Consider the following 13,404-nt stretch of genomic DNA (forward strand, 5'->3'; position numbering starts at 1 on the left):
CGTCTGCGATTTCGATCCGGCACCAGTAAAAGCGATTGTAGACGCCAAGACTATATCTGAGGCACATATCAATCACACCAGTGAACATGTTCGACCAGATCTGCCCTATCGACTCGCCTGTCTACCTGTCGAGATACGACTAGACGTGATGAAACATCTCACGAAATGCTGAGGCACTGTCTCTACCTTGGTGTTGAGCATAACAGAGCCGCGAACAACAGAAGTGTATGTGTCAAAAAGAATTTGGGCTTCATTCGTGAAGGTTAACAACAAGTACTACATCACTTCCTTATCTAACGAGAAACCTCAACCCAATAAGGGCACGACCCAAGTCCTTATTCACAAGCCAACGTCCACTGAAGTCATCGACATAGCTTATATTGCACGTGATACCTGGGGCGTTAAAGGGTCGTTCTTAGCTTGCTCAACAGGGGAGATTAAATTATCCAAATGGGAGGACACTTTGTGGTAATCATTGCACATACCAACCACGGTCGGTAAACTTGTGGCCAAAAATGATGTCAGTATTCAACCCTCAGTAAAACATTGCCGGTTACGAACGAGTCAATATCTCTCCAGGGACTCAAAATAAGGAGCTTGGTGTACCACCATGAAGGCGGTAAGATAGAAGGCTTGAAAACATTGTGGTCTTCTCCGGCCTTTTCTTTTTGGATACCTCTCATGTAAAATTCAAGACACGCCCGGACTTCGACGGATGACGTCCATTATCGTAAACGACGGAGACGTTACCGGATTCTCGGTTCTATTCAATGGATGGACGTCATTTTTACATGCGCATAGGCCCCGGGGGGCGAAATCCTTTTACAAAGTCCCATTATCCACAAGATGTTATGCAATATGGCTCTATATGCCCCTGTTGCGTGGGGGATAGTTGTCTCAAGTCTGGCGTCGGCATGCCAAACTTCCTTCAAGGAGCTCCTTTGTTGTAAGTTACCCAGCGTATCTAAAAAACATTGGAGTTAACTTCTTTGTGGCTCGTGACGAATACGGGCCGTACCTTGGTGATGAGCTACTACCCGGCTCCGTATCGCGCATCGCACTCATATGATCTGTTGGCGGTCTTGCCAAATACACCCACGGTTTTGTGCTATGACCTGAGCCATGATTTTCTAAGGGTGACATTTAGTTGCCATATCCCCCTTGGGCGACTAGACAATACCGAAACAACCCTTGCGTTTACCGCAACCTTTGTCAGATTATCCGCTTTACGGCTGTGTTATGGACGATATTTTCTACTCCGGTGCGTCACTCGAAGATGTAGCTGAACTTCAAGTATGTCGAGTTGCAACGAAGATTACTGGCATGATTCCAAGTTATTCCAACGGCACACGTGCTACTCTTGGCTGGGTTCGTTTGGACTGTGTAGACACTTTGGAAATAACCAACGCCTCGGGATTTTAATTGCTCGTGGCAGGAGACTACCATGGTTTTCCACAAGTCATCGATATCACTTTTACGAATCCTGTCGACTTGGATGAATACTTTGCAGTCGAGTGGCAAGGGACATTGGAGTGGTGGTTCTCATGTAGACAATGCCAGCTACATTATGAGGGAAGAGAGACGCAAGGCCGGCGTCCGTGCTCCATACGAAAGAAAGGATTCGATTAGCTTGCCATTGCGGCTCCCTCTCATCTCTGCTGTCCAACATTTACGATTTTTGCCGTGTCCGTTTTCTTTCTATATTGTGTAATGGGCAAGGGCAGAGGCGTTTACTTTGATAGTACTTTTAAGTTTAGGACACCGAAGGCAAGTCAAGGGATACCAATACGAAGAAGGGGATGACGACCAAGTAATACTCTTGCAAGTAATGACACCTTTATCACACACTGACTTTAACTGGCAGCATAAAAATCTATAATCATCACGGAAACAAAATAGAAATACAATACGGATGCACCTTGAAACAGACTGCAGTGGCCTGAACACTTGCCTAAATCTAAACTAACGGCCCTGTCCGAGCAACTCTAATAGCACCGCTATGATACAAGTCCTCGATAAGATCCAACACCATGAAATCGCATCCCTTTGCAGCCAGAATATCAACAGCCAACGGCAGACTCTGGTTCTTCAGTGTTGAATCCGAAAAGGTAGCCTCACCAAGATCAAAGCTTCCAAGGGTAATGGAATAGTCAGGCAAGTCGGCGACAGATGCAAGCCGACCGGCATAAACAGAGTATGGTGGTGACACTGTCGCTTTCTCAAGTTCTTTACGAGATGACTCGCACGCTTCTTCGGATGCCATCGTTGTGTTACAACTGATGGTTACGTTCTGTTTGAGAATCTCAATCTTTTGCTGAGATACGGTTCCAATCAGTTTTGCGATGTATGGGTTAGACGTGCTAAGAGATGTCAGCACTACATTGTGGATAACGGGAGGATGAGTGTGTACTCTTTGGATACGTCCGGCTTGTACGACTTGGACGGTAGGGTGAAATAGAGATAGATGGCATTCGAGCATGTGTCCTTATCGGCTTTAAGAAACCTTCTGCCGACCCAATCGGTAATCCCAGCCTTGTCATTCAGATCACTCGTATGGTCGTGCTCCGTCAAGGAGGCATTGACTAGTTGCCAGCCCAAACGCACATCGGGTACCATATGAGGAAAGTCTCCGTCGTGGGTTTCCATATATTTCTTTACGAAGCCTTTCCCAAACGTGTTCCATTGCTCATACCGCGTAAGTTTATTATAAATTAGATCAACAGCGTTTGCAATTGGTGTGGTGTTGAACGCAGCAGGTGTGCTCTTGTTCCATCCGTCGTCAATTGAGAAAGTAGATATGTTAGCAGATAACCTCTTTGACAACCGGTTGAGAAATTTTGTTACTGCGGTCGCCATTTCGGGATGCTTCAGTTTCGCCTCAGATAACTCCTTTGCACTTGATGGATCAATAAAGATCTTCTTCGGATACTTGTTGTACCCCATGAAAGACCCGGCGTAAAGCACTTTGTTGATCTTGGACCACAACAACGGATCCCGAGCAAGTAGCCCAACCGTATCCATGGCAGGACTCAGCGGAATGATTCCAGCCAGATCAACTGCACCACGTGTTGGTCGATTTCCGTAAACGCCATTCCACTGAGCAGGTCCACGAACCGAACCCCCCGTGTCACTGCCCATGCTCGCATCAAGCCAGTCGTAGGCGGCGACGGACGCCCCAGAGCCACCGGAGCTGTCGCTCGGAGAGTTGTACCCGTCTCCTCGTGGGTTAAACGGAAGCAGGTAGTCAATGTGATCGGTGATGAACATGCCTCCAAATGCAAACTCGGATAACTTTGTTTTGCCAACTATGACCACGCCCGCGTCAATCAGCTTTTGAACGGCTATTGCGGTTTTGTTCTTGACATTGCTCATTTCGTAATAGGCCCGGTTCCCACCGCTTGTTTTGAGGCCCTTCAGATCAAAGAGGTCTTTGATGGCCATTCGTACGCCAGCTAGTGGCTTCTCTGGTGTTGGAGTGTAGTACAATCGGGATGGAACAGCGATTGTGAGTGCTGCAGCAGACATGACGGCAGCACGTAGAGGCTCATGATTCCCTTGTGGCTCTTGATAGGATGACTGTTTTCTTTAGTGTCCAAGTAGAGAAGAGTATATACGATAACTTACTTGAATAAAGGCTTGATTAGTGTCCACATATAGACGGTAAGCTTGGTATGCGTTGCCCGTCGTGGGATCCAGAAAATACGGTCCGGGAGGCACCCAATGATTAGACATCTCATAAAGTTCGGATACATTGTACTCAGGTGTCAATCGCTTCTGCAAATTTGTTTCCGCAACTGCTTGCGAGGATTGGATATAGAGAACTTTTGAGGAGCTTAGCAAGGCAACGTGCCCGCATGTAGATCTGTGAACTTGACTACCTTCAGTAAAAGAAGATGTCCATACATCGTCAGCCTTTTCATAAGTATTCAGGATCCGTTTCACCGCTTCGGAATCGGCAGTGCCATTGAAACTCAGAGCAGTAACCGGCACCAAGCCACCCTTGCCCCTGCCAGTGGTGGTATTCCAAGACCGCAAATTCCAAGCTGGGGTAGGGGGGACAAAATACTCATATTTGCCCAATTGCACCTGTCTAGAAACTACAGTTGCGGCAGCAGCAGAGAAGAGCAAAAGCCCCAACTGAACGAAGAACACCGAAAGCATGATAAAGCACTATGAGTGGATATTCAATGCAAAACTCTAGTATACAATGGAAGCGTCGACCATTTTATACCTCCCATTCGCAGCACAACCATCATCGGTCGGTCAACATCCGGTTGCGCCTTTTTAATTGCTATCCCTCGCCTGGTCGAATGATGTAGTTGTGCTTACTCTTTTAATGGACGACCTGCCAATCATGACAATCAGAATTCCCGGTTCCCCTGCAGTTCCCTTTGCGGGGAGGCTTTAGGTATGAGCGAAATTCTAGCAACTTACAGGGTTCCTTTCCTAAGCTTCCAGAAAGTGAGGCTGCAACTGACGGAAGTGAAAACGGCTTCTACAACGCGGTCTGTCGATCAAAGGATGTAGCGCCTAGGTTCGAAACGCTACGAGGGGATCGGTTAATAAAGCTCTACTTTTATCCAACGCAATGCGCCTAGCTTTTTCATTTGGCTTGTGACGCTCAGGTAATGAGAACGAGTCGGACTAACGCATGTAGAGGTTGACACACCATTCGTCCCAAAACAGTTCCACAGCATTCCCGCTTAAGCAGGAGCAAAAACGAGAGAAATACTACAGAATACGCAGCATTTGCTGCCTTGCTAATAAAATCATTCTGTTATGTCTTTCTTAAGAATAAAAGACTATACTCACTAATGCATGCTAGCTACCAAATGCCATAGACTGGGAGAAATTCATACAGCGTAGTAAGAAGTGTTAGCTACATTCTGGTTCTTAATTCCAACAATCTCATTAATAGGATATGTTCTGATATATTCGTATTTATTTATTCGTTGTCCAATATTGCTAACTTGTAACCCCAGAAATCAGATGTTCGCAGGTTTCACGAAGCTAGGATGGGGTTAGATGCTTCGACAGAGAATCACATGCCGGCTCTAAGCAGCAGCTTCTCGATCCAACAGTTTAGCATGACGCAAAATGGATACCGACCAAATTTTGCCATTACGACTCAATGGTTGATAACATCTACGCGCTATTTATGATTGTGAATTTAATGATATGTGATAGCTCGATGAAGAGAACCACTAAGTTCTTCTACATTCCTGGTCTCATGAAACACAACACGGCATATAAGTTTAGTTGAGCGTGAATATTTGTTTTCTATTTGTCTTTTGTTAGGCTACATAAACATTTGAGTAGGGTGTCGCCGAATTCCACCACTGATATCTTTATGCTATTCTAATCTATTCTAATTATCACATATTATATACCCATCCTGTATGCTTGCATCGGCAGCGCTCGTTGCTTCCCTCCCGTCACTGAATTTCGTGCTGCGAACTTAATCTTCTAACCCTTCCTGCCCGGCAACAGCCTTGGCAGCCTCTGCGTCCTTTGGCTTCTTGATACTTCGCCACTCAATGAATAACGCTGCCACCAACTGTGCCAAAGCAAGCGCCAAAGCACAGTAAAATATCCGTGTCAACGCATAGTTATACGCATTGATGACTCTGCCAAAGAACTGTGACGGCACAATATGTCGCAACTCCGTGGCACCAGTCCTGACAATAGACATGGGATCCAGTCCAGGGACGCCACTCAGCTGTTTTACCAGCAATGTAGACAAAATCGTTTGACCAACGGTGACAAATATCGCACCACCCAGCTGTTGGGCAAAGAAAGTGATTGCCACACCAGTGGAAACGTCGTCCTTGGGCAATGTTGCCTGCACTGCAAGACCAACTGACTGCATGCCCAAGCCGACACCGAAACCAGTAAGGAACTGAAAGCCGATCCAATGATTTGATCCGGTGGTGGGGGTAAATGTGGTGAGCAAGCCCTCGCCAATGGCTGTGATGCAAGGGCAAATAATCATGAAGGGTGTGTAATATCCCAGCCTCTGAGTCCCTGCGCCGGAGACAATCGAAGCAACAACGAGACTGAGGACGAGAGGGATGGTGTAGATGCCAGATTTGACTGGGTCGACGCCCTTCGTCGCTTGGACTGTCTAGTATGTTAGCTAATTGTTGTCATTGTATTTGCGAATGGTATCAGTAAAGATGACTTACACCACAGCGGTAGGTAGTACACTACCAACATCATTCCACCAGCCAAGAAGAGCATGTAAAAAGTACCGGCCAACATGGTCCTTTGCTTGATAATTCTGACAGGCAACGTCGCGGAATCGGGCATCTTTACCTGAACTATGGCGAAAACAGCAGCTGTGAGGCCAAACATGACGAACAGCAAGATGATGCGCCAGTTACTCCAAGGATATGTCGATCCACCCCACTGAAGCGCAAGAAGCAAACAAACCACGGAGGGCACGAAGAAGAATGTTCCCAATGGGTCAAGGCGCATGACTTGCTGTTTGAAAGTTGCTGGTTCATGCTTGGGACTCGCGGGATGCATGAATGCGAACAACAAGGCAAATGCCACAGCGCCAACCGGCAGGTTCAAGTAGAAGCACCATCGCCAAGTGACTCTCTCCGTGAAAGCACCTCCAATCAGCGGCCCTACAACGGAAGAAATTCCAAACACCATACCGAATATTCCTTGAAACATGGGGCGTTTGTGAAGCGGCATCATGGGAATGACCGACATCATGGAACCTGTCCAGATACCTGCCGCTCCGATTCCAGCGATAGCGCGACCAACAATAAAAGAAGGTGAATTGGGCGCGGCGCCGCAAATGGCAGAGCCAACTTCAAAGATGATGATGGTTACGAGAAACGTCCATCTTGTGCTGTAGAATTTGTAGATTCTTCCGAATAGCAGCTGGCATGCTGCCGTTGTAAGCATGTACGCGGAAGCATACCAGCCAATATCTCCAAGGCTTTTAAACTCGTCAGTGATGCGAGGCACGGCCGTTGCTAGAATTGTGCGGTCCAATGCGACGAGGAACATGGAAACGAAGATGGATAAGATGATGAGCCAGAACTTGAGCGTTTTGGGTTGGTAGTTCTTTTCGGCTTCCGGGTCGTAACCTGGGCCTTGTTGTTGAGGCTTCTCAACATCTGGTTCGGTTACAGAATCTTGAGGCTCGGTTTCTTTAGAAGGTGTTGGAGGAGGTGAGGTGTCTGTTTTGTGTTTGTGGCCACTGGCTTTTTCGTCGAGTGCTGACATTGTGTTTTAATGCCAGGTTGTGACTGAGGTTTTGGGTATGATGTTGGTGATGGTGAAGGTTATTGGGTCCAGGTATTATGGTATTCAATATAAACGGAGAAGCAGACTGCGCGTTAAAAGTAAAAAGTAATTGTGAGGACACTCATGATTGAAATATTTCGCAGTTGGATCATTGTGAATATTTATTCCTCACGATGTTACCAGGGTATCTTCGATTGCCGACCGCAAAAATTAAAAATCACGGACACTCCCAGCTCTCGGGGTTATTCAGCTGTCCGCCATGACTCCCAACATCGACCCGGCTCCTATTTTGTATCTCATTTTTTTAGCCACGACAACTGGATTGTATGGCACTCATACAAATTACATGGTGTTTCGGGTACGACAAGACAGTGACATTTCCGAGATTCGACACTATACCCGTTTTGGAAGCTACCGCCAAACGGGTTGCCCGCACTTGATGACGCATTCGGGACCGAAACGTCTCCTCTTTACCCGACCAACCAGCATTTCTCGGTTTGATACTGTTCAACACACGGCACGACAGCTCGACAGAGGGAGTACGCACGACCAGGTTGTACGTTGGCTGCTGACGAGGAGACGACGTAAAGGCAGCCTGAGGTTTTGAGGTGTTTTCAGCTTCCGTGAAAGTCATCATGCGTTGACCCAGTTAAGGTACGTTCCGCAATCATTTCATCATTGACCATGAAATATCAGCTGGAAGTAGCTCATGAATATTCATATTACTCCAGCTAATCTGGTCAAAGCAGCATTTCTCCACACAGAACCAGTTTCTTCTGATCGCCAACGATTCGCATCTCGCATTTACCACATCGGAGACATCAGCTCGCTTCCGTCTCCGAGCTTCTCAGCACAAACCCGGTCTCAGCCCTATGAACGGAGTCCCATCACCCATTGCCACATTGTCTTGCCACCATTAGTTCGATGCTATTTCGTTTTCGTGGCATGCAGGTTGCAAAGTGATGGTCGTTTTCTCCACTGGCCTGCTTGTAAACCCGGTTCAGCCTCAAGGCTTGGCGCAACCTGGTCACCACCTCACAAGCGCTCAGCATACATTTTCACCCGCCGCCAAGATACGGGAACATACATAAAGTCCCCAAGATGTCTTCCGAGCAGGCCATGCCCGGCGCCGGGTTCACTGGCTCCGGCTCGGCACCCGAGACGCTGCAACAATCTCAGCACCCGCAACAGCCTGATGCGTCCATGGTCAAACTCACACGAGGAACGAGCTGCGTGCTCTGCCAGCAGCGGAAAGTTCGCTGTGACAAGAACAAGCCTTGTGCCAACTGCGTCAAGGCCGGTGTGGAGTGCAGGGTTGTGCCTCCCCAGCCGCCAAGACGGCGGAAGAAGCGGCTGCAGGAGAGGGAGCTTGTCGACAGGCTGAAGAAGTATGAGGCTTTGTTGGCGGAGAATGGGGTCAAGTTTGATGCTATTGGGCATGATTTGAGAGCTGATGGTCCGCATAATGAGGATGTTGACGAGCTGGAGAATGACTTTGAGGGGTTGAAGACGAGTTCGGAGACTACGGCATCGCCTTCGGCAACTTCACATATTGACAGGTATGTCCTACCTCTCTTTTGCTTGAAACATCGGACGCAAGTGTTGCATTCTGACTGTTTGCGTAACAGGCCCGGAAGATCGATATTCGCACTTCACAGAGAAGTACGCAACCCTGATACTAGGAAGTACCAATGTCAGTGCTAACATTGTCCAGTTCCGTGCAAGTGAGCAACTCGTCCACGACTCCTCTGAAGATGAACCCGACGAGTCTACCATTCACCGGGCATTTGACAAAATGTTCTCCAACAACGACGGCTTCCCCTTTGTTTTCTCTGGCCGACAACAATCCACAACACACTACCACCCTTCCACCATTCACATTTTCCAACTCTGGCAAATATACATCGACAATGTCAACTCGCTCCTCAAAATCACACACGTCCCCAGTATTCAGGGCCAAATTATCCAGGCATCGTCTAACTTGGAGAGCGCCCCGAAGAATATTGAGGCCCTCATGTTTGCCATCTACTCCATGGCTGTTACGTCCATGGAAGACGAGGACATAGAGAAAATGTTCAACCGACCAAAAAAGGAAGTCTTGGCACAGTTTTTCGAAGGACTGCAACAAGCGTTGCTCAATGCTGGGTTCATGAGGTTCAACGACTTTATCTCTTTGCAGGCATATGTTCTGTACCTGGTAAGTTACAATGTCCCCTGCTCTGTTAACACATACCATTCCTATCATTTTACATTTTGAGCTCCTCTGACTGAACCAGTATGCCATCCGGTGGTTTGTCGACCCCCGTCAAGTCTTCTGCCTCATCGGTATAGCCGTCCGAATAGCCCAGAGGATGGGCCTGCACCGCGATCCAGCAGGCTTCGGCCTACCACCCTTTGAAGTCGAACAACGCCGCCGTCTCTGGTGGACTATCGTCGGCTACGACCGTCGCATCGGTGAAATGACAGGCTCAACCATCACGGCCCTCTCCAGCGGCGGCGACTGCAAACTCCCTCTCAACGTAAACGACTCTGACCTCCACGCCGACGGCAAGGAACTACCAACCCCTCACAACGGCCCAACCGAGATGCTCTTCGCATTAACACGCCTAGAAATTGCTATGGCTGTCTCAAGCAACTCCAACCGCGACAGCGCCAAAGTCAATCCCGACAAACCCAGCCCGTCCTCGTCCTCCTCAAGCTCCAAGCAATCCTCCGTGCCAACCATCCGCATTGCAGGCCAAGACTCACCCACATATACTCTAGACGGGTTCTGCGCCCACATCGAGGGCACATATCTCCAATACTGCGATCCCAAAATCCCCCTCCACTTCTTCACAATCACCATGACAAGACAAACGCTCTCGAAAATGCGCGTCATAAACTACCTCATGCGGATGTATGCCGGCGACGACGACCCCCTAAAGGACATTGAACGCGACAACCTGTTCCTCCTATCCGTCCAAATGGTCGAATACGACAACGTCGTCCACGCATCCGACTCGCTTAAACAGTTTAAGTGGTTTACGGCACACCACTTCCCCTTCCCGGCGTACATGTTCCTCGTTCAGGAGCTGCGCCAGCGATGCTACGGCCCCATGGTCGAGCGAGCATGGGAAGCCATCTCGTCGAACCACAAACTCCGCGGAATGCTGAACAATCTGCATAGTCCCATGCACTCTGCTTTCGGGCGACACTTTGTCAAGGCGTGGGACGCACATGTCGAGGCCTGCATGACCAACGGCAAAGAAGCGCCGTCTACGCCACCGTTTATCGCTATTCTCCGGGAGAGGATTGAGATGCGTCGCAGGGCCAAGATGGAGAATCAGCCGGAGCCGGAAATGCATCAGGATCCGTTCGATTTGCCTCGGCCGGGACAGCATGAGTCGCCGGAGAATGTGATGATGACGCCGCCCAGTGTAGGCGCACCGCTGGGGAGTAGTGCCGCGAGTAGCATTGGCATGGGAGGGACGCCGGTGCATGATACGTCGGATATGGATTGGAGTTATTTGGTTTCCAATTTTCAGCCGGGGATGTCGTTTGGAGGTGGTTTTAATCCATTCCAGAACTTTGGGCCGTTTGGACCGGGCCAGGGGATGAATAGGATGGGTGGTATGGGAGGCCCTGGATCTGGGCCTGGTGGGATGTATTAGGATGGGGATGACATTGTTTTACCGGAATTCACATGAATGTGACGGGATACATGATATGTATACGGATTGGGAATTGTACATATATAATTTTGGCGTGAAGGGGATGACATCTCGACTCCACCAGCCGTACATAGACTCTCTTGACAATATGTCTGTACTCAAATTTGATGATATGACACATTGCTCGCCCATTATATATAGTTGCCTCCTGTCTTCGTAAATGCTCTAAATGGACCTTAATAATCGGACATAACCAACACCTAATGCATGCATCCCTCGTGTATGTGTATCTGTCTATCCGCTGTTTTATATGCTTCATCACCAACCCCTTGCTCTACCCAACCGGCTTCTGCGCCCAGCAGTCTACCCAGATGTGATGTGCCTGAACATTCGGATCATTAAAAGCGTCCAGGATCTCCTGTCCAATGCTGTCCGCCTCTTCTGCCGTGATGCCCATCGCTTCATACTTGATAAACATATTCGCCGCCCATTCTGAATGTAATATCTGGTTGAATAGGCCCATTTCTCGCATCCTGGCATCGCTGTGCCACCGACCAATGGGCACCTTATTCTTTCTTTGTGATATATTGACAAATCCAATGTCGCGGAGCACGTCTGGGAACTGCGTCGCAATTGGCAAATTCCACCCGTACACATCGGAGAATGACCCGTTTATCAAGTCGTACAGCTTGTGTAGCGGATGGTGGTGATACTCCGTGCCATCTTCCTGGAAAACGGTGCACACGACGTCGTGGCACTCGATCCAGCCGCCTGGTCTCAGGTTTCTGTAACCACGTCAGCCTGGTAAATCAGCTGCCGGGATGTGATGGTCTCACTTACTCGTATGCTCTCTGTAGCAGGAGCTTGGGGTGCCTGACGGTTTGCAGGAGAGACCTGGCATGTATTAAATCTGCCCCGGCATAAATACTAGACCACTGTCGATGCTCGTCTTCTAAATCCTCGACACGGAACTCTGCATTTGGCGGCGCCCACTGTGGTTGAATTGGGGATAGGTCGGTACCGATTACCCGGGCACTGGGATATTTCTCAGCGACTTCAACGGGCTGTCAATAACAACAAAAGTCGACTGAGTATCCACACTGGAGGGGAATGAAGAATTATCGCACGTACCATCTAACGCCCAATACCCAGCGCCTGTCCCTAAGTCGACAACCTTTTGAGGGTTGTCAGGGATCGGTGCTATGAACAGTTTCCCATCCAGGATGTAGTCGGAGAATAGCTTGTGTTTCATGCCTTCCCTCATCTGCTCGGCTTCATCGTTGGGCATACCATATCGGTTGTGAGCTAAACTTTGGTATCGTCTGTGGTACTTGTCAGTTGCGCTGCTTGAGTCCAAAGCGCTTGGGATCCCAGCTTACCTGCCATGTTCATAGGAATAGATTAGACGAGCAGTGTGTATTGAAGTGAACTCGGAAAGAACAAAAGATTCATCATAGTCGGAGGTAGCCTCTTCATCATCATCAGAAGCGTGCCGCGGATCCATGTCTGGATATTCTGTGTGGAAGAGAAAACAGTGGAGTCTGACTGGATGAGTCTCGGCAGTGAGGCTCAGGAACCGAATGTCGAGTCGACGCCAGCGTGAGCAAGGCGGAGGCGACCGCTGACGCTGCAAACCGTCACGGCCGGTTGGGAAGATGATCAATGTCAAATGATTGGGAGGGATGCCGAGTCAATTATGGCATTTGGGAGCTTTGCGCACTCAGCCCGAGATGGAAAGGTTAGAGGATTGACCCACAGGAATGATTCGATCCAAGAACAGCCGATTTGACTCTTCATGACAAGCAAGAGAGGGGCCAAGAGAGTTGTGTGAGTGGGATGGCGTTCCAGCGGTCCCAGCAATTCGGGACGGATGTGGGGAGCAGAATTCTTTGGTCTGGTCTGGTGGGAGGTGAAAAGTGAGGAAGCTTGAAGAACAGGGTTCAACGTTTGTTCGTTCTGGGTCTAAATCTCGGAGTTGTATGGTTTCGGCAGGCGAGCGAGTGGCGTGCGCAACAAGGGAACAATGAGTCCTCAAAAGCATGTGCTGCTCATGCCTTCAAATGCTTTTCCCAGCAAAGACAAACGGCTACGACTGCCCTCGATACTAAAAAAAGACGGCGAGTTGTTGACATGACCTGTTCGAGGGTATTGTCATGTTACAAAGTGAGACATGACCAAGCGGCCTGGAATCCGATCCAGCTGGTCGGAATCCCCCCATATCTATCGAAAACAGTGAGCCTAACCGGAAAAGCGTGAAATGGGCTTTTGGGGCTTGCGATCAAACAAGGCACCAGATTTCGCAAGGTTGCTTCGCGGAAAGCCACTACGGCTAGCGGTCCAAGCCTAAACCAAATCCCGAGAAAGCTCATTTCATGGCGTTTCTGGGGAAAACGGGATGGCTGAGGTGGTGCCCATCAATGCTCAGCACAGAACAGCCTGCGCTGATGGACGTCCATTTTTATGTGATGGCTTCCCGGGCGCTATCAGACAT

General features: G+C 48.9%; 4 protein-coding genes across 4 annotated transcripts; 1 reads left to right on the forward strand and 3 right to left on the reverse strand.

The window, feature by feature from the left end:
- Positions 1-1,957: 1,957 nt before the first annotated feature.
- On the reverse strand, positions 1,958-4,161 carry VFPPC_03875 (glutamyl-tRNA(Gln) amidotransferase; the record flags this gene model as incomplete). Its single annotated transcript, XM_018283326.1, has 3 exons — positions 1,958-2,360; positions 2,411-3,576; positions 3,625-4,161. 3 exons carry the CDS (start codon positions 4,159-4,161, stop codon positions 1,958-1,960), a joined length of 2,106 nt encoding a protein of 701 aa, XP_018137659.1.
- A 1,297-nt stretch (positions 4,162-5,458) lies between these two features.
- Positions 5,459-7,242, reverse strand: VFPPC_03876 (efflux pump antibiotic resistance protein; the record flags this gene model as incomplete). Its single annotated transcript, XM_018283327.1, has 2 exons — positions 5,459-6,120; positions 6,186-7,242. The coding sequence occupies 2 exons, from the start codon at positions 7,240-7,242 to the stop codon at positions 5,459-5,461; spliced, it is 1,719 nt and encodes a 572-aa protein (XP_018137660.1).
- A 1,122-nt stretch (positions 7,243-8,364) lies between these two features.
- VFPPC_03877 (fungal specific transcription factor domain-containing protein) lies at positions 8,365-10,913 on the forward strand (the record flags this gene model as incomplete). Its single annotated transcript, XM_018283328.1, has 4 exons — positions 8,365-8,822; positions 8,892-8,925; positions 8,978-9,460; positions 9,540-10,913. 4 exons carry the CDS (start codon positions 8,365-8,367, stop codon positions 10,911-10,913), a joined length of 2,349 nt encoding a protein of 782 aa, XP_018137661.1.
- A 334-nt stretch (positions 10,914-11,247) lies between these two features.
- On the reverse strand, positions 11,248-12,417 carry VFPPC_03878 (UMTA methyltransferase family protein; the record flags this gene model as incomplete). Its single annotated transcript, XM_018283329.1, has 4 exons — positions 11,248-11,698; positions 11,754-11,967; positions 12,045-12,235; positions 12,293-12,417. The coding sequence occupies 4 exons, from the start codon at positions 12,415-12,417 to the stop codon at positions 11,248-11,250; spliced, it is 981 nt and encodes a 326-aa protein (XP_018137662.1).
- Positions 12,418-13,404: the final 987 nt, after the last annotated feature.

This window comes from Pochonia chlamydosporia, chromosome 2, assembly GCF_001653235.2.
Source record: "Pochonia chlamydosporia 170 chromosome 2, whole genome shotgun sequence".
Taxonomy (NCBI): domain Eukaryota; kingdom Fungi; phylum Ascomycota; class Sordariomycetes; order Hypocreales; family Clavicipitaceae; genus Pochonia; species Pochonia chlamydosporia.